Source organism: Pogoniulus pusillus, chromosome 12, assembly GCF_015220805.1.
Source record: "Pogoniulus pusillus isolate bPogPus1 chromosome 12, bPogPus1.pri, whole genome shotgun sequence".
NCBI lineage: Eukaryota > Metazoa > Chordata > Aves > Piciformes > Lybiidae > Pogoniulus > Pogoniulus pusillus.
Genome location: NC_087275.1, coordinates 3,082,545 through 3,106,268, shown reverse-complemented (window position 1 = coordinate 3,106,268; position 23,724 = coordinate 3,082,545). Strand labels below are relative to the sequence as shown.

The 23,724-nt window shown below is 51.7% G+C and overlaps 1 protein-coding gene across 1 annotated transcript; it reads left to right on the top strand.

The window, feature by feature from the left end:
* Nucleotides 1–6,231: 6,231 nt before the first annotated feature.
* On the top strand, nucleotides 6,232–18,082 carry ACP6 (acid phosphatase 6, lysophosphatidic). The gene is made up of 10 exons (XM_064152277.1): nucleotides 6,232–6,470; nucleotides 7,602–7,730; nucleotides 7,824–7,954; nucleotides 8,520–8,599; nucleotides 9,396–9,483; nucleotides 12,801–12,933; nucleotides 13,802–13,902; nucleotides 15,320–15,415; nucleotides 16,264–16,429; nucleotides 16,749–18,082. The coding sequence occupies exons 1-10, from the start codon at nucleotides 6,300–6,302 to the stop codon at nucleotides 16,887–16,889; spliced, it is 1,236 nt and encodes a 411-aa protein (XP_064008347.1). The 5' UTR covers nucleotides 6,232–6,299; the 3' UTR covers nucleotides 16,890–18,082.
* The last annotated feature ends 5,642 nt before the right edge of the window (nucleotides 18,083–23,724 follow it).

The window sequence follows — 23,724 nt, the reverse complement described above, 5'->3', positions numbered from 1 at the left end:
TAATTGTGATAATCAGACACAAGCTTAACAACATGTCAGCCACGCTACAATGGTGTGGCTTGGTCAAACTATGAAACTCAGTATGACTCACTTTCCTCCTCAAGAAAATGAAGATGTGAATGCAAACTTGTCATACAGGAGTGCTCTGAGGTGTGATACATTGCTGAAGCACTATAAAGATTCAAATTATGGCAACAGTAATATTTCACAAGGGTAATAATCACTGCAACTTGGGGAAAGTTCAAATAGGAGCACAGCCCTGTGAGGAGAGGCTGAGGGAGCTGGGGGTGTGCAGCCTGCAGAAGGGGAGGCTCAGGGCAGAGCTCATTGCTGTCTGCAGCTCACTGCAGGGAGGCTGTAGCCAGGTGGGGTTGGGCTCTTCTGCCAGGCAAGCAGCAACAGAACAAGGGGACAGAGTCTCAAGTTGTGGCAGGGGAGGTCTAGGCTGGATGTTGTTAGGAAGTTGTTGTCAGAGAGAGTGATTGGCATTGGAATGGGCTGCCCAGGGAGGTGGTGGAGTCACCATCCCTGGAGGTGTTGAAGCCAAGCCTGGCTGGGGCACTTAGTGCCATGGTCTGGTGGATTGGTCAGGGCTGGGTGCTAGGTTGGCCTGGATGAGCTTGGAGGTCTCTTCCAACCTGCTTGATTCCATGAGGAGGAAATCTGCACTCTTCTTTCCGACACTGGAACAGGTTGCCCTGGGAAGTTGTGGATATCTCCTCCCTGAGAGAGCTCAAGACCAGGGCCCTGAGTAACCTGGTCGAGTGTGAGGTGTGTCTGCCCGTGACAGGGTGGTTGGAACTAGATGATATTTATGATGCCTCCCAACCCAAACCATTCCATGATTCTAGGTAACTCACTCATTCATTTAGAATTCATTAACTTCCCCAGCAGAACAAAACTCACCCAGATTGGCCACGGGATTAGCTTTCTGCTCCTTGCCTGGTCAGGAAAAGCAAGAGAAGGGTAAAAATAAAATGTCCTTTGAAAATGTTTCTGCAACAGTAACGCAGCTTAGAATAAATGTCTGCAGTCAGACAAAGAGAAAAAGCAAGAGGTGGGGGAGGACAACCCCATCTGCTAAAAAATGGACAGCTGCCTGCTATTTCAGAGAGCTCTCCTCTAATGGCATGCACCTGCTGTGGCACGCCATGCTCTGAGATATGTACCACCAGCAACACTGCTTGGCGCCAGCCAAGGCCCCCCAGGAGCCAAGGCCCCCCAGGAGGGACCCTGCAGACCCAATATTCACAATGTCACAGAAACTGGGGGGGGTCTTCCTGGGTAACACTGAATGGAAATTCAGCTAAATTCATCATGTAGCTCTTCCCTTGTTACACCTCTGCTCATTTCTATCACATAGAGTCACAGAATCAGACAGGTTGGAAGAGAGCTCCAAGCTCAGCCAGTCCAACCTAGCACCCAGCCCTGGCCAAGCAACCAGACCATGGCACTAAGTGCCCCAGCCAGGCTTGGCTTCAACACCTCCAGGGACAGTGACTCCACCACCTCCCTGGGCAGCCCATTCCAATGCCAATCACTCTCTCTGACAACAACTTCCTCCTAACATCCAGCCTAGACTTCCCCTGGCACAACTTGAGACTCTGTCCTCTTGTTCTGTTGCTGCTTGCCTGGCAGCAGAGCCCAACCCCACCTGGCTACAGCCTCCCTTCAGCTAATTGCAGACAGCAATGATGCTCCTCATCAATGGTTGCTAACAGGAGAGCACAAGCAGCCTGATGGGGAGGAACTACCTGAAATCTACAACTACCTGAAGGCAGGCTGTACCAGGTGGGGTTGGTCTCTTTTACCAGGCAACCAGCAATAGAACAACAGGACAAAGTCCCAGGCTGTACCAGGGTTAGGTCTAGGCTGGGTGTTAGGAGGAAGTTGTTGTCAGAGAGAGTGATTGGCATTGGAATGGGCTGCCCAGGGAGGTGGTGGCATTGCCATCCCTGCAGGTGTTGAAGCCAAGCCTGGATGGGGCACTTAGTGCCATGGTCTGGTTGATTGGCCAGGGCTGGGTGCTAGGTTGGACTGGCTGAGCTTGGAGGTCTCTTCCAACCTGCTTGATTCTATGATTCTATGAATTCAGAGTCTCTTTGCCTCCTCACAGGCTCTTCCTTTTGCAGTAAATTTAATCCACTGCTAAGGACCAGCACAGGCTCTTCCACCTGAACACACCTTTCTGCCATGACCCACTACCCCAAGCCAACCCTGGGCAGCAGGGAAGGTTGTGCTATGATTCAAAAGATCCTCTTGGAGTAAATTACAGACATGAAATAGCTGACAAGTTAGATTTGTCAGAGCCAGTGAATATTCTTGGTAATGGACTGGAGCTGAGGGAAAATGGGAAGAAAATGGGAGAGGAAGAAAGAACGAGAGGAAAAGAGAGAGTTAAGAAGTAAGAGGAAAAGAAAGATACCACCACGCCTTGGATCCAGTGCTGATTTCACAGACATAGTCCAAGTTCTTGGTAGAGGGAACACTCCAACAGGGTCCTCTGTGGTAAACAGAAGAAGGGGACACAGTCTCAAGTTGTGGCAGGGGAGGTCTAGGGTGGATGTTAGGAGGAAGTTGTTGGCAGAGAGAGTGATTGGCATTGGAATGGGCTGCCCAGGGAGGTGGTGGAGTCTCTGTGCCTGGAGGTGTTGAAGCAAAGCCTGGGTGGGGCACTTAGCCATGGTCTGGTTGACTGGCCAGGGCTGGGTGCTAGGTTGGGCTGGCTGAGCTTGGAGGTCTCTTCTGTCATAAATAACAGGCATAAACTGGTGTTCATGCAAGTTTAGGCTTTAATAGAGTTGCAGGAATCAAGCAATCAGGCCTGGGTGCAAGGGGAGACTGTGATCTACCCCCAATGCACACCCTTTGCCTCCAGTTTTCTCTTTTTATACCCTATTCTAGTACATATTCATTACTAAGTCCTAAGAAAAGGTTGGGTTTTCTTTATCAGTTTTTAGGGATGTGAGATGTCTCTTCCACACAGGTCTCCTTTTATCCGGTGGTCCCTCTGGTAATTTTTGATGAAGTAAGGGGTCTTGTTTAAGTGTCCTCATCAACTTCAAAGTCTTGGTTCTTCTGTTTGCTCATGCAAAAAAAAAGGTGGCACCAGGAGGAATGCATTGCCATTTAAATATGCAAAAGACTATCTCTTCCACATGCCTCCCTCCTTGCCAATCTAATTACTGTTATCTTTAAGCTTATTGAGATGGTGGTGCAAGCAGGAATGCAGTTTCATTCAAACCCCCCCTTCCTCCTTGTCTGTGACCTCTTGCCACGAATTGATCGGATCAAACATGATTCTAGATGTTTCTCAGACTTCCAACCTGCTTGATTCGATGCTTAGATGATTCTACAACACAGGGGCCCTAGAAGTTGTGGTTCTTCTACACCCTTTTGGCGGGGGTGGGGTGGCATTGTCTGCCCAGAGCACAGAGGTGTGCACCAGTGCCCTGCAGCAGTGTCTGTCACTGGATGCTGTCCCACATTTCATTTCCTTAGCGTTGTTGAAGTGGTGTTAAAGAGGCAGTTCTTGGCTCTGCAGACATTCTCTCTTTTCATGGTTAAAGCATCCCCCAAAGCCAGAGCTGGAAAGGCCATCACCCTGTTTATTCAAGACTGGCTATGTCACACCTTGCTTGAGACAATAGTCCTTAGGGGCTATCAGCCCTGCCACACATATTGCTTCCAGACATTAGCAAGACATCAGACACTCCCATGGCCAAGCATGCCCTCAGAAAGAGAACTTCGGGCTAACAGTCCCCTTCAGCCTGGCTTTGAATATTATGAAGGATTTGGCCTCTGTTACAGTATTTCACCACCCTCATTGTGGAAAATATCTTCCTTACATCTAGTCTAAACCTGCCTTCTTTTAGGACAAAACCGTTCACCCCTTGTCTTGCTCATAGAATCACAGCATCAAGCAGGTTGGAAGAGACCTCCAAGATCACAGGCTCACAGGATGTTAAGAGTTGGAAGGGACCCAAGGAGATCATTGAGTCCAATCCCCCCTGCCAGAGCAGGACAATCCTATCTGACACAGATCACAGAGGAACACATCCAGACAGGCCTTGAAAGGCTCCAGAGAAGGAGACTCCACAGCCTCTCTGAGCAGCCTGTGCCAGTGCTCTGGGACCCTTACAGTAAAGAAGTTCCCCTTTGTGTTGAGCTGGAACCTCCTGTGCTGCAGCTTACACCCATTGCTGCTTGTGCTATCCCAGGGAGCAGTGAGCAGAGCCTGTCCCCCCCCTCCTGGCAGCCCTCAGATACTCATAAACATTTATCCAATCCCCTCTCAGTCTTCTCTTCTCCAGACTAAGCAGTCCCACGTCTCTCAGCCTCTCTTCATCAGGCAGTGCCCTCCAGTCCCCTCATCATCCTTGTAGCCCTGCACTGGACCCTCTCCAGCAGATCCCTGTCCCTCTTCAACTGGGGAGCCCCAAACTGAACACAGTATTCAAGATGAGGTCTCAGCAGGGCAGAGCAGAGGGGCAGGAGAACCTCCCTTGCTCTGCTGGACACACTCCTCCTAATACACCCCAGGATCCCATTGGCCTTCTTGGCCACAAGGGCACATTGCTCTGCCATGGATGTTCTCCACCAGCACCCCCAGGTCCCTCTCCACAGGGCTGCTCTCCAGCAGTCACCTCCCAGCCTGGACTGCTGCAGTTTGTTATTCCTCCCCAGATGCAGGACTCTGATCATCCAGTCCAACCTAGCACCCAGCCTAAGCCAATCAACTAAACCATGGCACTAAGTGCCTCATCCAGGCTTTGCTTGAACACCTCCCCTGGCTAAAAACACTGTCCCCATCCTTCTTTAACTCCCTTTAAATACTGAAAGGCCTCAATAAGGTCTCCTGAAAGCTTTCTCTTCTCCAGGCTCAACAACCCCAATTGTCCCAGCCCTTCTGCACTGGAAAGGTGTCTCATCCCTCTCATCATGTTTACATTCCTCCTCTGGACCCGACTCAACAGGCACAGGTCTTTCTTGTGATGACAACAGCTGGACACAGCACTCCTGGTGTGATCTCATCAGAGCAAACTGGGAGAACTGCCTCACTTGACCTACTGACCACACTGCTTTTGATGCAGCCCAGGATGTGTCTGGCCTTTTGGGCTGAGAGGCTGCACTGCCAGCTCATGACCAGCCTTCCATCCACCAGTCCTTCTCCAACTCCTTCTCCACAGGGGCTGCTCTCACTCCTGTCATCCCCCATCTTGCATTGATATTCTGGGCTACTCAATTCGAGAGAGATGTTGAGGTGCTGGAAGGTGCCCAGAGAAGGGCAGCAAGGCTGGGGAGGGGCCTGGAGCACAGCCCTGTGAGGAGAGGCTGAGGGAGCTGGGGGTGTGCAGCCTGCAGCAGAGGAGGCTCAGGGCAGAGCTCATTGCTGTCTACAGCTGCCTGCAGGGAGGCTGTAGCCAGGTGGGGTTGGTCTCTGCTGCCAGGCAGCCAGCAACAGAAGAAGGGGGGACAGTCTCAAGTTGTGCCAAGGGAGGTCTAGACTGGATGATAGGAGGAAGTTGTTGTCAGAGAGAGTGATTGGCATTGGAATGGGCTGCCCAGGGAGGTGGTGGAGTTGCTGTGCCTGGAGGTGTTGAAGCCAAGCCTGGCTGGGGCACTTAGTGCCATGGTCTGGTTGCTTGGGCAGGGCTGGGTGCTAGGTTGGGCTGGCTGAGCTTGGAGCTCTCTTCCAACCTGGTTGATTCTGTGATACCGGAGTCTGCCCTGATGCAGGCGGAGGAGCTTGTCCAGGCCCCCCTGGGTGACATCCCCTCCTGGCGTGCGGACTGCCCAGCAGCGCTGACTGCATGCTTGCCGAGGCCGCACTCGATCCCGCTCTCAGTGCCATCCATAACGGCATCAAACAGCACTGCTCCCGCTACGGACTCCACTCGTCACCCATCTGCACCTGGGCACGGAGCCACTGACCGCTCCCGTCTGGCTGCCACCACAGACCAGTGAAGGCAGAGAGCAGGCGGGGCGCAGAGCGGCAGCGCTGCTGGGCTGGAGGCGGCGGCGATGGCCTCCCCCCGGCAGGGCTGTGCCGTGCCAGCGGCTGCGGGCGGGGGCGCCGCAAGCAGCCCTGTGCCTGCCCCGGCCGCGGCGGGGCCTGCGCACGGCGGCGCGGCCGAGCCCTCCCCTGGGCGCGGTGCCCGCCGGGAGCTGTATGCCGCCGCCGGCCGCTGCCGCTAACAGGAGCCCGCCGAGGACTCCGTTTCCCGTCGGCCCCCGGCGCCCGCGGCCGGCGCGGCCGTGCGGCGCTAACGGGCACCGGCAGTGGCAGCGTCGCCGTCATGGGTTGGGGAGCTCGCCTGGGCCTCCTGGGCGGCCTGGCCCTGTGGACGCAGCGGCAGAAGGCGGCGGCGGCGGCCCAGGAGCGGCGGGACCTGGAGCTGAAGCTGGTGCAGGTGGTCTTCCGGCACGGAGCGCGCACCCCGCTGCGGCCGCTGCCGGGGCCGGAGCCGGTGAGCGGTAGGACGGGCAGCGGGCAGGGCGCGGGCGCCTGGGGCTGCGGAGCGGGGACGGCTGCCCGGGGGGCTGCAGCTGATTCCCGCGCCGCGGGGTACCCGCGGCTGAGCTGCTTCCATCGGCTTGTAAGTGTGTGGGTTTGTGCCTCATCCAGGCTTCAACACCTCCAGGCACGGTGCCTCCACCACCTCCCTGGGCAGCCCATTCCAATGCCAGTCACTCTCTCTGACAACAGCTTCCTCCTGACAGGCAGCCTAGACCTGCCCTGGCACATTTTGAGGCTGCGTCCCCTTGTTCTGTTGCTGGTCCCCAAGACACTGCTGAGAGTAAATGTGTGGGAAACGCAGGAGCTGAGGAGTTGAAGTGGAACGGCGATAGCAGGGTCCCGCAAGCCATCAGCGGGACGGCTGCAGGGAGCCCTTAGAGGGGGCGGTGAGCGTGCCAGGGCCGTGACAGTGCCGCACCCTGGGGACCTGCCTGGCATCGCCCCGGCCGCAGGTGCAACGGGCAAGCCGCCTTGCCCTGCCTCGGCGTTACCGCCATTGCTCTGCCTTCCCGTAGGCTCCAGCGAGGCTTGCACCGCTTGAACTGCCTGAAACTCGTGGTAGTAGTTCGCTAAAGAAGTTCCTCGCTGTGTAACGAGTCGCAGCAAGGGATTTCCTTCAGGCTCTCCCGCTGTAAGGGGAGGAAAGCAAGTATTGCTTTTCACGCACATCACCTGTGCTCCGGCAGCAGCAGCTCCGTGGTGCAGCACTGCTCTCCGTTCTGTATGAACTCACTGAAGAGATGGGTGCCGGGGGAGAGGTATGCTGGGTGTTAAGAGGAAGTTCTTCCCAGAGAGAGTGATTGGCATTGGAATGGGCTGCCCAGGGGGGTAGGTGCTGGAGTCGCCGTCCCTGGAGGTGTTGAAGCCAAGCCTGGCTGGGGCACTTAGTGCCATGGTCTGGTTGATTGGCCAGGGCTGGGTGCTAGGTTGGGCTGGCTGAGCTTGGAGCTCTCTTCCAACCTGGTTGCTTCTATGATTCTCTTTGGCTGTGGTTGGTAAGACAGCACATAAATAATAGCTCAGCATTGGCTTGATGCTGTAAATCCACCAAAGCATTGTTTGTTTGTTCGTTCTGGAACAGGTGGAATGGCTTCCTGCTCTTTTAGATGTACCTGCTCAGACCAAGTTTGATTACATGGTGACTGACCTAAATGGAGGGCCCCAACCTCCCTCACCCTTTGATGAGCAATACAAAAAGATTACATTCAAGGTGAGAATGTGTATCGTGGTGGCTTCATGTTCCCTCTGCAGACTTGCTTATATCCATATTCCACTGGGGACCATTCCTTTTCTTTGCACTTAGGGTGGTGCAATTGCTGGACAGCTGACAACACTGGGGATGCAGCAGATGTTTGCCCTAGGGCAAAGGCTAAGAAAGAGCTACATGGAAGAAGCCAACTTTCTCTCACCAACATTTAAGCCTGCTGAGGTCTTGTGAGTCTCTCGGTTCAGTCTTGGCTTCCTCTCCCCTAACAAGTAGACCTCACCTAGGGAAACATTCTGACCAGCATACCCTTCTCCACCCTGTAGCAGAGTCTGGTACTAGAACTCTCTCATGACACAAAGCATCCAGTTCTCTCTCAGCCCTGAGTGATGCCAGGGACAGACTCCTCTCCCCTAGGTTTAGCCATCAACAGTGTCGACTGAAGAGAAACAAGCACTGCTGGAGCATAATTTAACTCACTGTAGGTGAAACAGCTAAAGTTCAGTGAACTGAAGCACACCCTTGTTGTTCACATCAGTCACCCTGGTAGTGTCTGATTTAGGATGAGATTCAAATTACTCCAGCAAAGTGCCAGTTTGTTTTCCCCACTGTCTGCAGAGAAGTTAAAGGACAGTTTGGCTGCAGGTGTCTGCTTTAGATGAGGCAAGATAGATTTTCCCCCCAAGGTTTCCAGAGGCAGAGTGAAAGTAGAATCCTTAGTGGCAGTAGGTCCCCCGCAGCTGCACCCGTGTGAAGGAGGCAGTCCTGCCTCACAAGCTGCTTTCTGTCTTCCAGCATCCGTTCCACTAACATCTTCCGGAACCTGGAGTCGACGCGGTGCCTGCTAGCTGGGCTGTACCAACAGCAGAAAGAAGGTTGGGGAGAAACTGACCGGAGCCTTCCCTTGCCCAGCCTCCCCTCTTCGCACACACCTTGCACATCCCAACTCTCTCTGCCTCCCGCCTGTTACTCCTTCCCTTGTTCTTCGCACCTAGCCCTCTTCCCCATGCTCTCCTGGTGGTGTATGTCCTTTATCAACATGTCACTTGCTCCCTCTCTTTGTGTAGCTTTCTGCTGATGCTCAGCTTGGATCTGTTACCACGAGTGCTGCAATTGCAAAGCTACTGAGGAGGTTAGAATTAACCCACTTCAGCAGCAAGCGGGTAAAAAGTTCCAGGTCCAGTGTTCACCTCTGAGAAAAGTTAGTCAGAGAAACCCGAGTTTTCAGCCAAGATCCTTTGCAAGTTCAGTATCCAGAGTAACCTTTTGGCTGTGTGTACAGTTGACAACTGTGTGTATGTGCCAGTATGGGCCATGATTTGAAGATCTCGCTTCTGCTCCCTCCACATTCAGTTCCAGGAACAGCAGAAGTGGCATGCCAAAGCTCCTTACACTTCATGACACACAAACTAATTTCTGACACATGCAAATACTAGGAAGAAAAAAAACCAACCCAACAAAACAGAAGTAGAAAGCTTTACAAAGTGCCCGGGAATTAAATGCTGTGTGCACACAAAGGAGCACGGTGCATTGTGTAGCAGGTGATAGCTTGGGGGGGAATTGCTATCTGACAACAATGGACTTGAGCACACAGACTGTGGGAGTGATTAAAGCAGCCTAAAGACAGGCAGATGCGCGAGTGATCACAGAAGCTTCCTTCTCCTTCCGCAGGATCCGTTGTTATTGTCACAGATGAAGCAAGCTCTGAAATACTCTACCCCAATTACCACAACTGCCAGCGCCTGAAATGCTTGAGCAGGTAATTGCCAGCCGTACTTTCCTCCCCATACTATTTCAGTGCTGTTTCATTGCAGCAGTAGTAATTTTAAACAGCACATTTTCTTCCAGTTCTGCATTTTCTTCACCCCTGCCACTTACTGTTCTTTGGGAATGGTTAGCTACCTGTATAAAGTCCTCACTGAGGCAATCCATCCCAAGAAGTGGCACCAGAAGGGTGTAAAAAAATTAATAACAAAGACTTTTTCTTGAGAGAGGCCAATTTAATTTAGCCTGTGTCTAGCAAACACTCATTACTAGCTCAGGTACAGCTATTCTGTGGCGTTGCTGCAGGGCAGAATTAATGTCATCTACATCTCTTAACAAGTCTTTCAAGTGTGAACATATTGGGCCTCCCTTTTATATTCATCTTCTGGTTTGGGGGTTATTACAACATCCCTCTCACATTTATACCTTGAAGAAACTGAAAGTACACTCAGCCTTGACACATTTAACAGAGGCTAATGAAGCAAAATAAGGCATATCCTACATTAAAAGAAGACTCATGTTTGCCAAGTCAAGTACTCTAAATGCCTGTGCCAAGTTTGGCATGGAGTGGAAACAAAAGCAAGGCAAATGTGTTGTAGTTTGGATGGATTATACATTGGCAGAATTATCCAGAATTCAAGAGTTGCCAGAATTCATAGAATCATAGCGTCATAGAATTGTTTGGCCTGGAAAAGGCTTCCAACATCATCAGGTCTACCTGGACTTCAGCAAGGCCTTTGACACCCTCTGCCACAAGAAGCTCCTGGCACAGCTGGCAGCTCATGGCTTGGACAGATTCACTCTGATATGGGTCAAGAACTGGCTGGAGGGCCAGGCCCAGAGAGTGGTGGTGAATGGTGCCACATCCAGCTGGCAGCTGTCACCAGTGGTGTGCCCCAGGGATCAGTGCTGGGCCAGTGGCATCCTGGCCTGCTTCAGGAATGGTGTGGTCAGCAGGAGCAGGGAGGTCATTCTGCCCCTGTACTCTGCACTGGTTAGACCACACCTTGAGTGCTGTGTTCAGTTCTGGGCCCCCCAGTTTAGGAGGGACATTGAGATGCTTGAGCGTGTCCAGAGAAGGGCGACGAGGCTGGGGAGAGGCCTTGAGCACAGCCCTACGAGGAGAGGCTGAGGGAGCTGGGATTGGTTAGCCTGGAGAAGAGGAGGCTCAGGGGAGACCTTATTGCTGTCTACAGCTACCTGAGGGGAGGTTGTGGCCAGGAGGAGGTTGCTGTCTTCTCTCAGGTGGCCAGCACCAGAACAAGAGGACACAGCCTCAGGCTGTGCCAGGGGAAATTTAGGCTGGAGGTGAGGAGAAAGTTCTTCCCTGAGAGAGTCATTGGACACTGGAATGGGCTGCCCGGGGAGGTGGTGGAGTCGCCGTCCCTGGGGCTGTTCAAGGCAGGACTGGACGTGGCACTTGGTGCCATGGTCTGGCCTTGAGCTCTGTGGTAAAGGGTTGGACTTGATGATCTGTGAGGTCTCTTCCAACCTTGGTGATACTGTGACACTGTGATACTGTGATTATCTAGACCAGGGGAATGAGTCCAGCATCAGTAAGTTTGCAGATGACACCAAGCTAGGAGCAGCTGTGGAGCTGTTGGAGGGCAGGAGAGCCCTGCAGAGGGACCTGGCCAGGCTGGATGGGTGGGCAGAGGCCATGGGATGAGATTGAACAAGGCCAAGTGCAGAGTTGTATGCTTTTGCCACAACAACCCCAAGCAGCACTCCAGGCTGGGGACAGTGGCTGAGAGCAGCCAGGCAGAGGGGGAGCTGGGGGTGCTGGTTGACAGCTGACTGAAGATGAGGCAGCAGTGCCCAGGTGGGCAGCAGAGCCAATGGCATCCTGGCCTGGCTCAGGAGCAGTGTGGCCAGTAGGACAAGGGAGGTTATTCTGCCCCTGTGCTTAGCACTGCTCAGGCCACAGCTTGAGTGCTGTGTCCAGTTCTGGGCTCCTCCATTCAAGAGAGATGTTGAGGTGCTGGAAGATGTCCAGAGAAGGGCAGCAAGGCTGGTGATTGATTGATTCTGTGATTCTCTTCTGCTCTTTCCCCGCCACCACACAAATTGAGGATGTTTTGTGACCCAGCCAAGGTGGATTTTCATTCAGAAGCACTGCCTCAGTTTACAGACTACCTATGTCAGAACCTAGCACATTTGATTTCAAACAGAAACCAGAGCTGTTCCTGGGGAAAAAAAACAAAAACCAAAAGAGCAAACTAAAACCTTTACCTGCCTACTCCCCAACAGATCAGGCACAGAGAAAATGAAACCTTTGCAACATATTTTCCTTGCAGTCAGCATGGATATTCTCAACTGACCTTTTTTGGATTGAATTTAAAACAGCATAAAGAGGCAAATGGTTACTGACAAAGTAAGAGGTGAATTTAAGCTATGAGTATTTAGTTGTTTCCCCTTTCCCACACTATACAGCAACCAGTTCAAAGCTTCTGCCCTTTCTTCTTTTATGAAGCAATTAAAAGGGAGTCCCTGAAGACACAGACTTGTACTACTGTTCCAGTAGGACCAGATCTGTTAACTGATACACAGCCCTTGCTTATGGGAACCACTTCTGAGGGGTTCACTTCTTGTCTTCATTTTTAGCCTTGCCTCTATGAGAACAGATAGCTCTGATTCTTTTCATCTAGACAGTATCAGTCTGCTCTGCAACTTAGACTGCCAGCATCAGGAATCCCTCACAGTCCTCTGCAGGCCACACCTTGAGTGCTGTGTCCAGTTGTGGGCTCCTCCATTCAAGAGAGATGTTGAGGTGCTGGAAGGTGTCCAGAGAAGGGCAGCAAGGCTGGGGAGGGGCCTGGAGCAGAGCCCTGTGAGGAGAGGCTGAGGGAGCTGGGGGTGTGCAGCCTGCAGCAGAGGAGGCTCAGGGCAGAGCTCATTGCTGTCTGCAACCACCTGAAGGGAGGCTGTAGCCAGGTGGGGTTGGGCTCTGCTGCCAGGCAAGCAGCAACAGAAGAAGGGGACAGAGTCTCAAGTTGTGGCAAGGCAGGTCTAGGCTGGATGTTGTTAGGAAGTTGTTGTCAGAGAGAGTGATTGGCATTGGAATGGGCTGCCCAGGGAGGTGGTGGAGTGGCTGTGCCTGGAGATGTTCAAGTAAAGCCTGGCTGGGGCACTTAGTGCCATGGTCTGGTTGCTTGGCTAGGGCTGGGTGATAGGTTAGGCTGGCTGAGCTTGGAGGTCTCTTCCAACCTGCTTGATTCTGTGATTCTTCTATCCCTCACTGGTGTGAAACAAAACACCCATAGACATTGTGATGTGTGAGAAGTTTTGTTTGTTTTCTGAATTCCCTGACAGGCATAAGTTGAAGAGTGCTCTGCAGCAGCCAGGTATCTCGGATGACTTGAAAACCATTAAGGAGAAGATGGGCATTGGTGGTGAAAAGGCTGTAGACTTCTTTGTCCTCTTTGATAACATTGCTGCTGAGCAGGTGAGCTAAACGATTCTGTTGCTGCCTCACAGAAAGAAGGGTGCATATGGAGGAGACCACAGAATGCCAACACCCACTGATACCAGGGGGTACCCTAGTAGCATTCTCTGCAATCCACAGAGTTTACAGACATAGCATGGCCTTTTCAAAGAGCAAGACGTGGAGTCACCCCTGCTCCAGCATGGACAAAGCCTCAGCTCCAGTATTTATGGTCTTGCTTTGAAATTCAGCATCGTTTTCAAGCTCAAGTAGAGCTAAGAGAGCAGTTGGACCTTGCTTACCCCATTACAAAGTGCTTTCTCTTCTTTGGCAGGCAGCTGCACCTAACCACTTAATCCTAGTTCCAGCATACTCTCCCTAAACCAGATTGCTCCTGCTACTGGCAGGGAGCTGGGCATTTATCTGTTTCTCCCTTAGTACCTCTCTTTTGCTGCAGCCAATGGCAGTTGTTGTGGCTGTTCTTTGATGAGCTCAGGATGTTACACCCACATAGAAATGCATTCTCAAGAACAAAAACCCATCCTTTTGGGTACACAGAGCAAGCCTGTCTGTGTAAAACCACCCCAGAACTGCACACCTGAATACTGTAGTACAAATCGATTTGCCATTGGAATGGGCTGCCCAGGGAGGTGGTGGAGTCACCATCCCTGGAGGTGTTGAAGCCAAGCCTGGATGGGGCACTTAGTGCCATGGTCTGGTTGATTGTCTAGGGCTGGACTGGCTGAGCTTGGAGCTCTCTTCCAACCTGCTTGATTCTATGAAATGCTGTGACATGAACAGCTGTTTCTCTAGGCAGCCATCCATGTACCTTCAGGCTAGGTTCAGGAAGGGTCAGACCCTCTTGTTATGTTCCATCTTCTCCTTCCAGGTGCACAATTTGCCAAGCTGCCCTGTGCTGAAGGACTTTGAGCAGACAGTTGAGCGCCGATCTGTTGAGTCGCTGCTTTTCGTGCTGGAAGACAGTTCAAGGTGATTGCCTGTAGCTGTGCTTCCAGTCTCAGGGTTACACTGATTTACTGCAGCAGACAGAAATCCTCTCTGATCTGCTGTATTCCTCCACTAGAGGCTACTGCCCACTCACAGGGATTGTGCCTCAGCCATTTCAGTGTGAAGTCCAGTGCCTTGAGTCAGAAACGTGAGCTAGGACGAAAGAGGCTATACTGAGGAGGACAAGATGCAGGCTTACATCTTGTCCTGCTGGTAGCCAGGAGAGCAGTCTCTGAGTAACAGCATAAGACACTGAGCTAGGCAGTGAATGCTTCAATTGCCACAGTTGTTAAATGGAACATGTGTCCAAGGCAAAAGCAGAAGAGAATAGGCCCAAGTGCTGAGGCTGCACCGGTGAGGCTGCCGTGGCAGATGCACAGCTACAATCTGAACTCCAGCCTGGGAAGTTTATCCTGGAAATGATAGCTGCATAGCTAGGCTGAGAAGTGGTGGTGCTAGTGGAAGAGGTGATGACAGGCTCTGTAACTGCTTGCAAGAATTTGTTATATGTAGTTAATTCCCCCACAGTTGTTTGTCGAGCTTGGATGAGTTGCTAACTTAGCAGCCATTTTCTTTTTCAGATGCATTCAGAGCTCTATGTGCACCAGCTCTCATCAGGTGGTGATACAGGACAGCCTCTTCTCTTAGGGCAGTTGCCTCTAGCCTTTTCCTTACTCCTAGTACTGTTTGGGCTGCCCAGGGAGGTGGTGGAGTCACCATCCCTGGAGGTGTTCAAGAAAAGACTGGATGAGGCACTTAGTGCCATGGTCTGGTTGATTGGCCAGGGCTGGGTGCTAGGTTGGACTGGCTGAGCTTGGAGCTCTCTTCCAACCTGGCTGATTCTATGATCTTGGGTACTAAAAATGATTTCTCCCACTCCTACAACACCTAGAAAAGCCACACTCCTCCACGAGGTAGAGGGAGTTTCTTCACACCAGGAACTGTCTTAAAGACCTCCTCTCTGTTCAATACAGAAATTCACCCACAGTGTTAAATACAGCAGCCAAATTCTTGCACCCCACCTCTCCCCAACCCCTTCACAGTTGTTGTTTTGCAGACAGCTACAGGCAGCTTCCCTAATTGAAAAGGATGCATCCAGAAATCACAACTCTGTAAACAAAATAGCAGAGAACACCAAGGAGTCTCAAGATTTCCCTGTACGAGGGCCACACCTCAAGAGATTGCTTCTTAACACCTCTCCCCTCCCCATCTGCAATCATATTATCATCCCTCTGGTGTCTACGTAGCTGCTGAAAGTCATCATAGAATTTCATTTCCTAGTTCTTAGCTGGACTGCATGCATGCTAGCAGTTGGAAAATGAGAAAGCAAATTCACAGGTGTTGTTTTGAAGTGATTTCAGTTGAAAGTTTGAAAACAGGATTTCTGCTTCTGTCATAGGGAAGTCCTGCAGATGAGTGTGGGTCTCCTTTTCAATACCTTACAGAAGAACATCACAGAAGCAGTAGAGTCCTCCTCTCCAGCTCAAAAGGCCAGGTAAGGGGCAGATCTCTTCCTCTAATTGTTGGGAATTTGGACTTGCTGTTGTGGTGAGAAACTGGTTCAGGAAAATGTCAAACGTGTCACTTGCTAGAAAAAGCATGAGTGCTACTGGCTCTCCCTGCAGAAACACAGCCTGGCTGGAGAGCAGCCAGGCAGAGAGGGACCTGGAGGTGCGGGGAGAGAGGAGCTGAGCATGAGCCAGCAGAGTGCCCAGGAGAGCCAATGGCATCCTGGGCTGGCTCAGGAGCAGTGTGGCCAGCAGGACAAGGGAGGTTCTTCTGCCCCTGTGCTCAGCACTGCTCAGGCCACACCTTGAGTGCTGTGTCCAGTTCTGGGCTACTCCATTCAAGAGAGATGTTGAGGTGCTGGAAGGTGTCCAGAGAAGGGCAGCAAGGCCGGGGAGGGGCCTGGAGCACAGCCCTGTGAGGAGAGGCTGAAGGAGCTGGGGGTGTGCAGCCTGCAGCAGAGGAGGCTCAGGGCAGACCTCACTGCTGTCTACAACTCCCTGAAGGGAGGCTGTAGCCAGGTGAGGTTGGGCTCTTCTGCCAGGCAAGCAGCAACAGAACAAGGGGACACAGTCTCAAGTTGTGGCAAGGGAGATCTAGGCTGGATGTGAGGAGGAAGTTGTTGTCAGAGAGAGTGATTGGCATTGGAATGGGCTGCCCAGCGAGGTGGTGGAGTCACCGTCCTTAGAGGAAGGTATTCAAGCCAAGCCTGGCTGGGGCACTTAGTGCCATGGTCTGGTTGCTTGGCCAGGGCTGGGTGCCAGGTTGGGCTGGCTGAGCTTGGAGGTCTCTTCCAACCTGGTTGAGTGTATGATTCTGTTTTCTCCTCTGTATCAGAAAGCTCATTCTCTATGCTGCTCACGACACCACCCTTTTCCCTCTGCTGGTGGCTCTGGGCACCTTTGATCACAAGTGGCCGTGCTACGCCGCAGACGTGGCGCTGGAGCTGTACCAGCATCGGCACTCCAAGCAGTGGTTTGTTCGTATGCTGTACCGTGGGGAGGTAAGAGCCCACAGCACTCCCTCCTACCAGTCTTGGCCTTTGGGATTTGCCATGCATGGAAAGCTGCCAAACAAAGCTTGTCATGAGCACGGCAGCAAGCCAGCTAAGGCTACGACACCCAGAGTAGATTGGTGGTAGCCAAAGTCTCGTTTCCATTGATCTGGCTGTTGGTCCAGAGTGACTTTAGACAGACTTTGAACCTCTGACTCTATGTCTTTGTCTCAGCTACTGTGTTCCCTTGCTGCAGAATGCAGCATTATCGGGGCAAAAAAGGGCAGGGGTATGCTCTAGCAATGCCCTTTTCTCTTTGTCTTTTCAGGAGCAAGTGGTGAAAGGCTGCAGAGGAGGCCTCTGTCCACTCAAAGAATTTCTAGGAGTTCTTTCACAGTACTCTCTCAGTCCAGAGGAATACAGAAATCTCTGCTCTCAGGTGGAGGACGATCAGCAAAGTGACTCATGATTTAAGTTGTCTTAAATTAAAATCAGTTTGTCACAATCTTTGACCATTTTTCTTCACATTCCTGCCAGCCTTCTCTACTGGAAAGGTATTTTAGATGAGGAGACTTTTCCCTACCAGGCACAGGGCGACACAGTGTCACTTTTCACTATTAGCAGCAAGATGAAAGAAGCCAAGGAACAGAACAGCTTAAGTTCGCTCCTGAGGTAGCCACACAAAAGCACAGAGGCTGAAAACAGCATGGGAGAGAACAGACCTTTAAATTGCCCTGCTGCTTCAGGAATTCAGAAACCCAAACCAAACCACTACACACCTGTTCCTGGATGCTGAGGCTGTGGGATGAAGCCCAGCTTGCTCCGTGCAACTGGACTGGGCAGCTTGGACAGAACAATTGCTTTTATCTGTGGTGAGCTGCAGAAGCCTCTCCCTTTCTTTTGCCATGGAGAGATGCTCTGTAGACAGATGAACCTCCCAAATTGCATAGCATTTAGCCACTCCTTCACGTGGGCGTTTTTGTGCACACAGAACCTCTCCAAAACGACAGAAAGCCTCCAAACCTCTTCCCTGCACTCCTGCAATTATGGAACTTCTGCTGCAAACAAGCAAAACAACCACAGTGGGCCTAGGACAAGAACATGCACTCTTGATGAACTCTGCTTAATGTGCTTTAAACAACAAAGTCCAGGGAGCTGCTACTGACTTCAGCTTTGGGCTGCACTGGATCTATTTTAGACTTGCTGAAGCAGGAATACCACAGCAGAGCCAACAGAAGTACTTCTAGCTGAGATGAAACTGCTTATAAGACACTACTAAGAATCACAGAATCAATGTCAGGGGCTGGGGCCTCAAAAGATCATCTAGTCCATCCCCCCTGCCACAGCAAAATCACCTGTACCAGGTCACACAGAGAGGGAGACTGAGCTGCCCTGGGCAGCCTGTTCCAGTGAAAAAAATTCCTCCTCCTGTTTAAATGAAAATTCCTCTGCCTCAGCTTCCACCCACTGCCCCTTGTCCTTTCATCAGGTATCACCCAGCAGAGCCTGGATTCAGCCTCCTGGCTGCATATTTATAACCACTCACCAGTGGTCACCTCTCAGTCTCCTCCAAGCTAAAGAGCCCCAACTCCCTCAGGCTCTCCTTGTCACTGTGTTGTAAAAACCCCATTTTTCAATCAATAAATGAAACTTGGGTCCAGACCTACTTTGTTTGGGATATGTAAAAAGCTAGAATAGGGGAACCATTTATTAAAATGACCCTTAAGTTTTGGCTCTGCAGGAATAGACTGCACTGATCCTAATGTAAGTCACCAACGTGTGTGACTGGAGGCACTGCAGTACCTTCTGCCTGAGAAACGTGAGCTGCCTTTACCTCTACTTTCTCATTAGCCTGCCCCCATCACAGTCACATATTGACACCATGCACAACAGACAGAGTAATCTGAATCTGGGCTGCAGCAGCAGAAGTGTGGCAGCAGGGCTAGGGAGGGGATTCTCCCCCTCTCCTCTGCTCTGCTGAGACCTCACCTGCAGTACTGCATCCAGCTCTGGAGTCCCCATTACAGGAGAGATGTGGAAATGATGGAGAGTGTCCAGAGCAGGGCCAGGAGGATGCTCAGAGGGCTGCAGCAGCTCTGCTGTGAGCACAGACTGAAAGAGTTGGGGCTGTGCAGGCTGGAGCAGAGGAGGCTCCCAGGTGACCTTCTTGTGGCCTTCCAGGATCTGAAGGGGGCTCCAAAAAAGCTGGGGAGGGACTTTCTAGGCTGTGAGGGAGTGACAGGACTGGGGGGAATGGAGCAAAGCTGGAGGTGGGGAGAGTCAGAGTGGAGGTGAGGAGGAAGTTGTTGAGCATGAGAGTGGTGAGAGGCTGGAATGGGTTGCCCAGGGAGGTGGTTGAGGCCCCATGGCTGGAGGTGTTTGAGGCCAGGCTGGCTGAGGCTGTGTGCAGCCTGCTGTAGGGTAGGGTGTCCCTGGGCATGGCAGGGGGGTTGGAACTGGCTGCTCCTTGTGGTCCCTTCCAACCCTGACTGATTCTATGAATACTAAACACATTGCTGGCTGTCTCACTGAACTGCTGCTATTAGAAGCTGTCAAAAAGAAGCAAACTGAACATTGCTATTTTTCACCAAGTTTTTATACAGCCTAAAAACAATGACAACATTGAAAGATCAGTGGCCTACCTTTGCTTAAGAACAGTGTGTTCTGCTCTGATCAAGCTCTGCCAGGAGAGGTCTGTGCTGGATGTTAGGAGGAAGTTGTTGGCAGAGAGAGTGATTGGCATTGGAATGGGCTGCCCAGGGAGGTGGTGGAGTCGCCATCCATGGAGGTCTCCAAGAAAAGACTGGATGAGGCACTTAGTGCCATGGTCTGGTTGATTGGCCAGGGCTGGGTGCTAGGTTGGACTGGATGAGCTTGGAGGTTTCTTCCAACCTGGCTGATTCTACGATTCTATGTACAGCTCAGGAACAGCACAAGACACAACAAAATCAGGCCTTGCTTCTTGGCAGTGGCTAGGAAGAAGCTTCCACTGGGAACAGGTGACTCCACCATTGTCTCTCAGGGAGTCTCTGCAGTACCCTCTGGTCTACTGCAGACCTACCCTTAGCATGGAAGTGTGCAAGCCACACATCAGTCCCATTCCACTGAGCACTATGGAGTGCTCATGGCCCACAGTATGAAAGAGGAGTTATTTCTGAGCACTACCAGCATAAATAATGATTCCAGAAGAGGATTGGTGGGAGAGTGGAAATGTTCTAAGAGCAAAGACACAGGTCCCTGGGAAGTGCTGAGCTACAAACACAGTACAGATGAGCAGAGGTGTTACTGAGAGCATGGAATAAGAGTTTCCAAAGGTCAGTTTCCCAAGAACTAGTGCATTTACATGACCCAGCCCACTCTGCAAGACCTAGTGAAGGCATGAATCCCAGGAAACAGAAGGATCCACAAATTTCTTACCCTGGACTGCCAATAAGAGAACTGCTGGCATGAGCAGCTAATGTGCAACCAGCAATGTTCTCTCAAGGTTGAGCTGGAGCTGCTAGCTCAAGTCAGTCTAGCCCCTTTGTTATTTCAGTCCGTTGCAATTGGTCAGCTCAAAAACCTAAGAGACTTTGTTTTGCACTGCAAACCTATTCTCACAGTACACTTCATTTACTCTGCTCTCCTCAGACCCCACCTGGAGTACTGTGTGCAGTTCTGGAGCCCCAAACACAAGAAGGACATGGAACTGTTGGAGCCAGTCCAGAGGAGAGCCATGAAGATGCTCAGAGGGCTGCAGCAGCTCTGCTATGAGGACAGGCTACAAGAGTTGGGGCTGTGCAGCCTGGAGAAGAGAAGGCTTTGAGGACACCTTAGAGTAGCCTTCCAGCATCTGAAGGGGACCTACAGGAAGACTGGGGAGGGACTATTGACAAGGTCTGGTAATGACAGGACAAGGGGGAATGGGTTTAAACTGGTAGAGATACAAACTAGATGTTAGGCAAAGGTTCTTTGCAGTGAGGGTGGTGAGACACTGGCACAAGTTAAGAGTGGTGAGACACTGGCACAGGTTGCCCAGGGAGGTTGTGGAGCACAGAAGCACCCAACGTGATCAAAGATCACGTTGGGTGCTTCTGTGCTCCACAACCTCCCTGGAGGTGTTCAAGGCCAGGCTGGATGAGTCTTTGAGCAACCTGTTCTAGTGGGAGGTGTCCATACCTATGGCAGGGGGTTGGAACTGGCTGATCCTTGAGGTCCCTTCCAACCTAAACCAATCTGTGATTCTGTGATTTAAGGCAACATTAATATTGTAGTCAATTGGCAGGAAAGATGTCAACTTAAATTCAGGGGTTCCTCATGTAAGACTACCTCCTTTAAAGTTTCTGGTATCTCAGACTAAACAGCATCACTTCTCTTCCCTGCCTTATGTTCTGACCCAAACGAAAACAAATGTAAGCTTACAACCTGAGTGTGTGGACCTGCATCTCCCCAGCAAGAAAGGTTTGCTGGTTGAAAAGTCAAAAGGAGATCAAGAGAGTAGTAAGTGGTTTATTTATCACTAAACTGGTAGTTTGGGTTTCAGTCTTCTTAAGACATGAAAAAACACTTCTGATAATGTACTTTAACATTAAGCAGAAAGAGCATGATAAAGCTAAGCATTACATCTATCTCAACAAAAAGTGTTAGAAAGGGACCTAGGGGTGCTGGTGGAGAGTAGATGAACTATATAGATAGTAGCCTGCAGTGTGCCCAGGTGGGCAGCAGAGCCAATGGCATCCTGGGCTGGCTCAGGCGCAGTGTGGGCAGCAGGACAAGGGAGGTTCTTGTGCTCCTGTGCTCAGCACTGCTCAGGACACCCCTTGAGTGCAGTGTCCAGTTCTGGGCTCCTCAATTCAAGAGAGATGTTGAGGTGCTGGAAGGTGTCCAGAGAGGGGTAATGAAGCTGATGAGGGGCCTGGAGCAGAGCCCTGTGAGGAGAGGCTGAGGGAGCTGGGGGTGTGCAGCCTGCAGCAGAGGAGGCTCAGGGCAGAGCTCATTGCTGTCTGCAGCTGCCTGAAGGGAGGCTGTAGCCAGGTGGGGTTGGGCTCTGCTGCCAGGCAACCAGCAAGAGAACAAGGGGACACAGTCCCAAGTTGTGCTGGGGCAGGTCTAGGCTGGATGTTAGGAGGAAGTTGTTGTCAGAGAGAGTGATTGGCATTGGAATGGGCTGCCCAGGGAGGTGGTGGAGTTGCCATACCTGGAGGGAACAAAGCCACTTAGTGCCATGGCCTGGTTGACTAGACAGGGCTGGGTGCTAGGTTGGACTGGATGAGCTTGGAGGTCTCTTCTGACCTGGCTGATTCTATGATTAACAGAGAAGACTGAAAACCACCTGGGCTGGGAACAAAAAGAAAAATCCTTCCAAGTCAGCACCTCAGGAAGATGACACAGCACATGTCTAAGGCAACATTATCTATTGGGTTAAGAATTGCTACCAAGCAATAAAGTGAAGGATGCTCTCCTGTATCAAACACAAGCATTTCTCCTTGAAAAGTATCAGAACGTGGAAGAGGCTTCAGTTAGCAGCCTGCCAGGGCTGCTAAAGGAAAGCATTCACCATCAGCAAAGCAGCAAAGCACCACCGAGGGAATGAGGCTTCTTCTGCCACCACAGAGACAACCAGCACAGCACAGTCACCAGTGCAACTGCTGCAAAGTTAAGCCCTCTGTCTACCACGCTGGCAATAGCTCCCACACCCTGGCACAACAAATGCTGCAGTCCAAGTGTCTTAGAATCACAGACTAGAATCATAGAATCGGTCAGGGTTGGAAGAGACCACAAGGAGCAGCCAGTTCCAACCCCCCTGCCATGGCAGGGACATCCTACCCTAGAGCAGGCTGCACACAGCCTCAGCCAGCCTGGCCTCAAACACCTCCAGCCATGGGGCCTCAACCACCTCCCTGGGCAACCCCTGCCAGCCTCTCACCACCCTCATGCTGAAGAGCTTCCTTCTCACATCCAGTCTGAACCTACCCACCCCCAGCTTTGCTCCATTCCCCCTTGTCCTGTCACTTCCATGAAGTCCCTCCCCAAGTCATTGGGATTCACACCCTCAGGAAGAGTCAGGCCCCCACATCTACTCCAAGGAAAGACACATGTGTACAAGAAGCACCACCAGCATTCAGATCCCAACCAAGACCAATGCAGCTAAATCTCCATGTCCTGGTCTGGCTTGAGTTGGAAGGGAACTTGAAGATCACCTAGTTCCAACCCCCTGCCATGGGTATGGACACCTCCCACTAGGCCAGGTTGCTCAAATCCTCTTAGAATCATAGAATCAAACAAGTTGGAAGAGACCTCCAAGCTCAGCCAGCCCAACCTAGCACCCAGCCCTAGACAAGCAACCAGACCATGGCACTAAGTGCCCCAGCCAGGCTTGGCTTGAATACAGTATCACAGTATCACAGTATCATCAGGGCTGGAAGAGACCTCACAGATCATCAAGTCCAACCCTTTACCACAGAGCTCAAGGCCAGACCATGGCACCAAGTGCCACGTCCAGTCCTGCCTTGAACAGCTCCAGGGACGGCGACTCCACCACCTCCCCGGGCAGCCCATTCCAATGCCAATCACTCTCTCTGACAACAACTTCCTCCTAACAGCCAGCCTGAACCTGCCCTGGCACAGCTTGGGACTGTGCCCCCTTGTTCTGTTGCTGGCTGCCTGGCAGCAGAGCCCAACCCCACCTGGCTACAGCCTCCCTGCAGGCAGCTGCAGACAGCAATGAGCTCTGCCCTGAGCCTCCTCTGCTGCAGGCTGCACACCCCCAGCTCCCTCAGCCTTTCCTCACAGGGCTCTGCTCCAGGCCCCTCCCCAGTCTTGCTGCCCTTCTCTGGACACCTTCCAGCACCTGAACATCTCTCTTGAATTGAGGATCCCACAACTGAACACAGCACTCAAGGTGTGGCCTGACCATTGCTGAGGTGGTCAGTACTGTGTCCAGTTCAAAAGTGTTACCCTTTAGATACCACTAAGAGGCCAGGGTTAAATGCTTAAGGCTGGCTACTTGTCATGTTCCTCAGTAGATTAGCTAGGCTATGCCACAGGTACAAAGCTAGACTTTCTTGGGACAGTGCTGAAACTGCCAGTCCCTTCCACAGATGACCTGTTTGCAGGAGCCTAATCCTTTCAAACAAACACATTTCCAGCATTTTAAACTTCTGATTTAGCAGGCACATTACTTTGCATTTCAGAAGTTCACCATCTGCTGGGTTTACCTTTTAAGTCTCTCTGCACTCCGGCTGCGCAGCCATCTGGGATGAGATAATTTGAACAGCAGACTGTTTCCTCCCATGTTACTAGAGAGGAAGAGCAGCCAAGCATGT

Coding starts and splice junctions, on each gene's coding strand:
- ACP6 (XM_064152277.1), top strand. CDS start 6,300: ATGGGTTGGGGAGCTCGCCTGGGCCTCCTGGGCGGCCTGGCCCTGTGG. Junction 6,471..7,601: donor CGCTGCCGGGGCCGGAGCCG/GTGAGCGGTAGG, acceptor GTTCTGGAACAG/GTGGAATGGCTTCCTGCTCT. Junction 7,731..7,823: donor ACAAAAAGATTACATTCAAG/GTGAGAATGTGT, acceptor CTTTGCACTTAG/GGTGGTGCAATTGCTGGACA.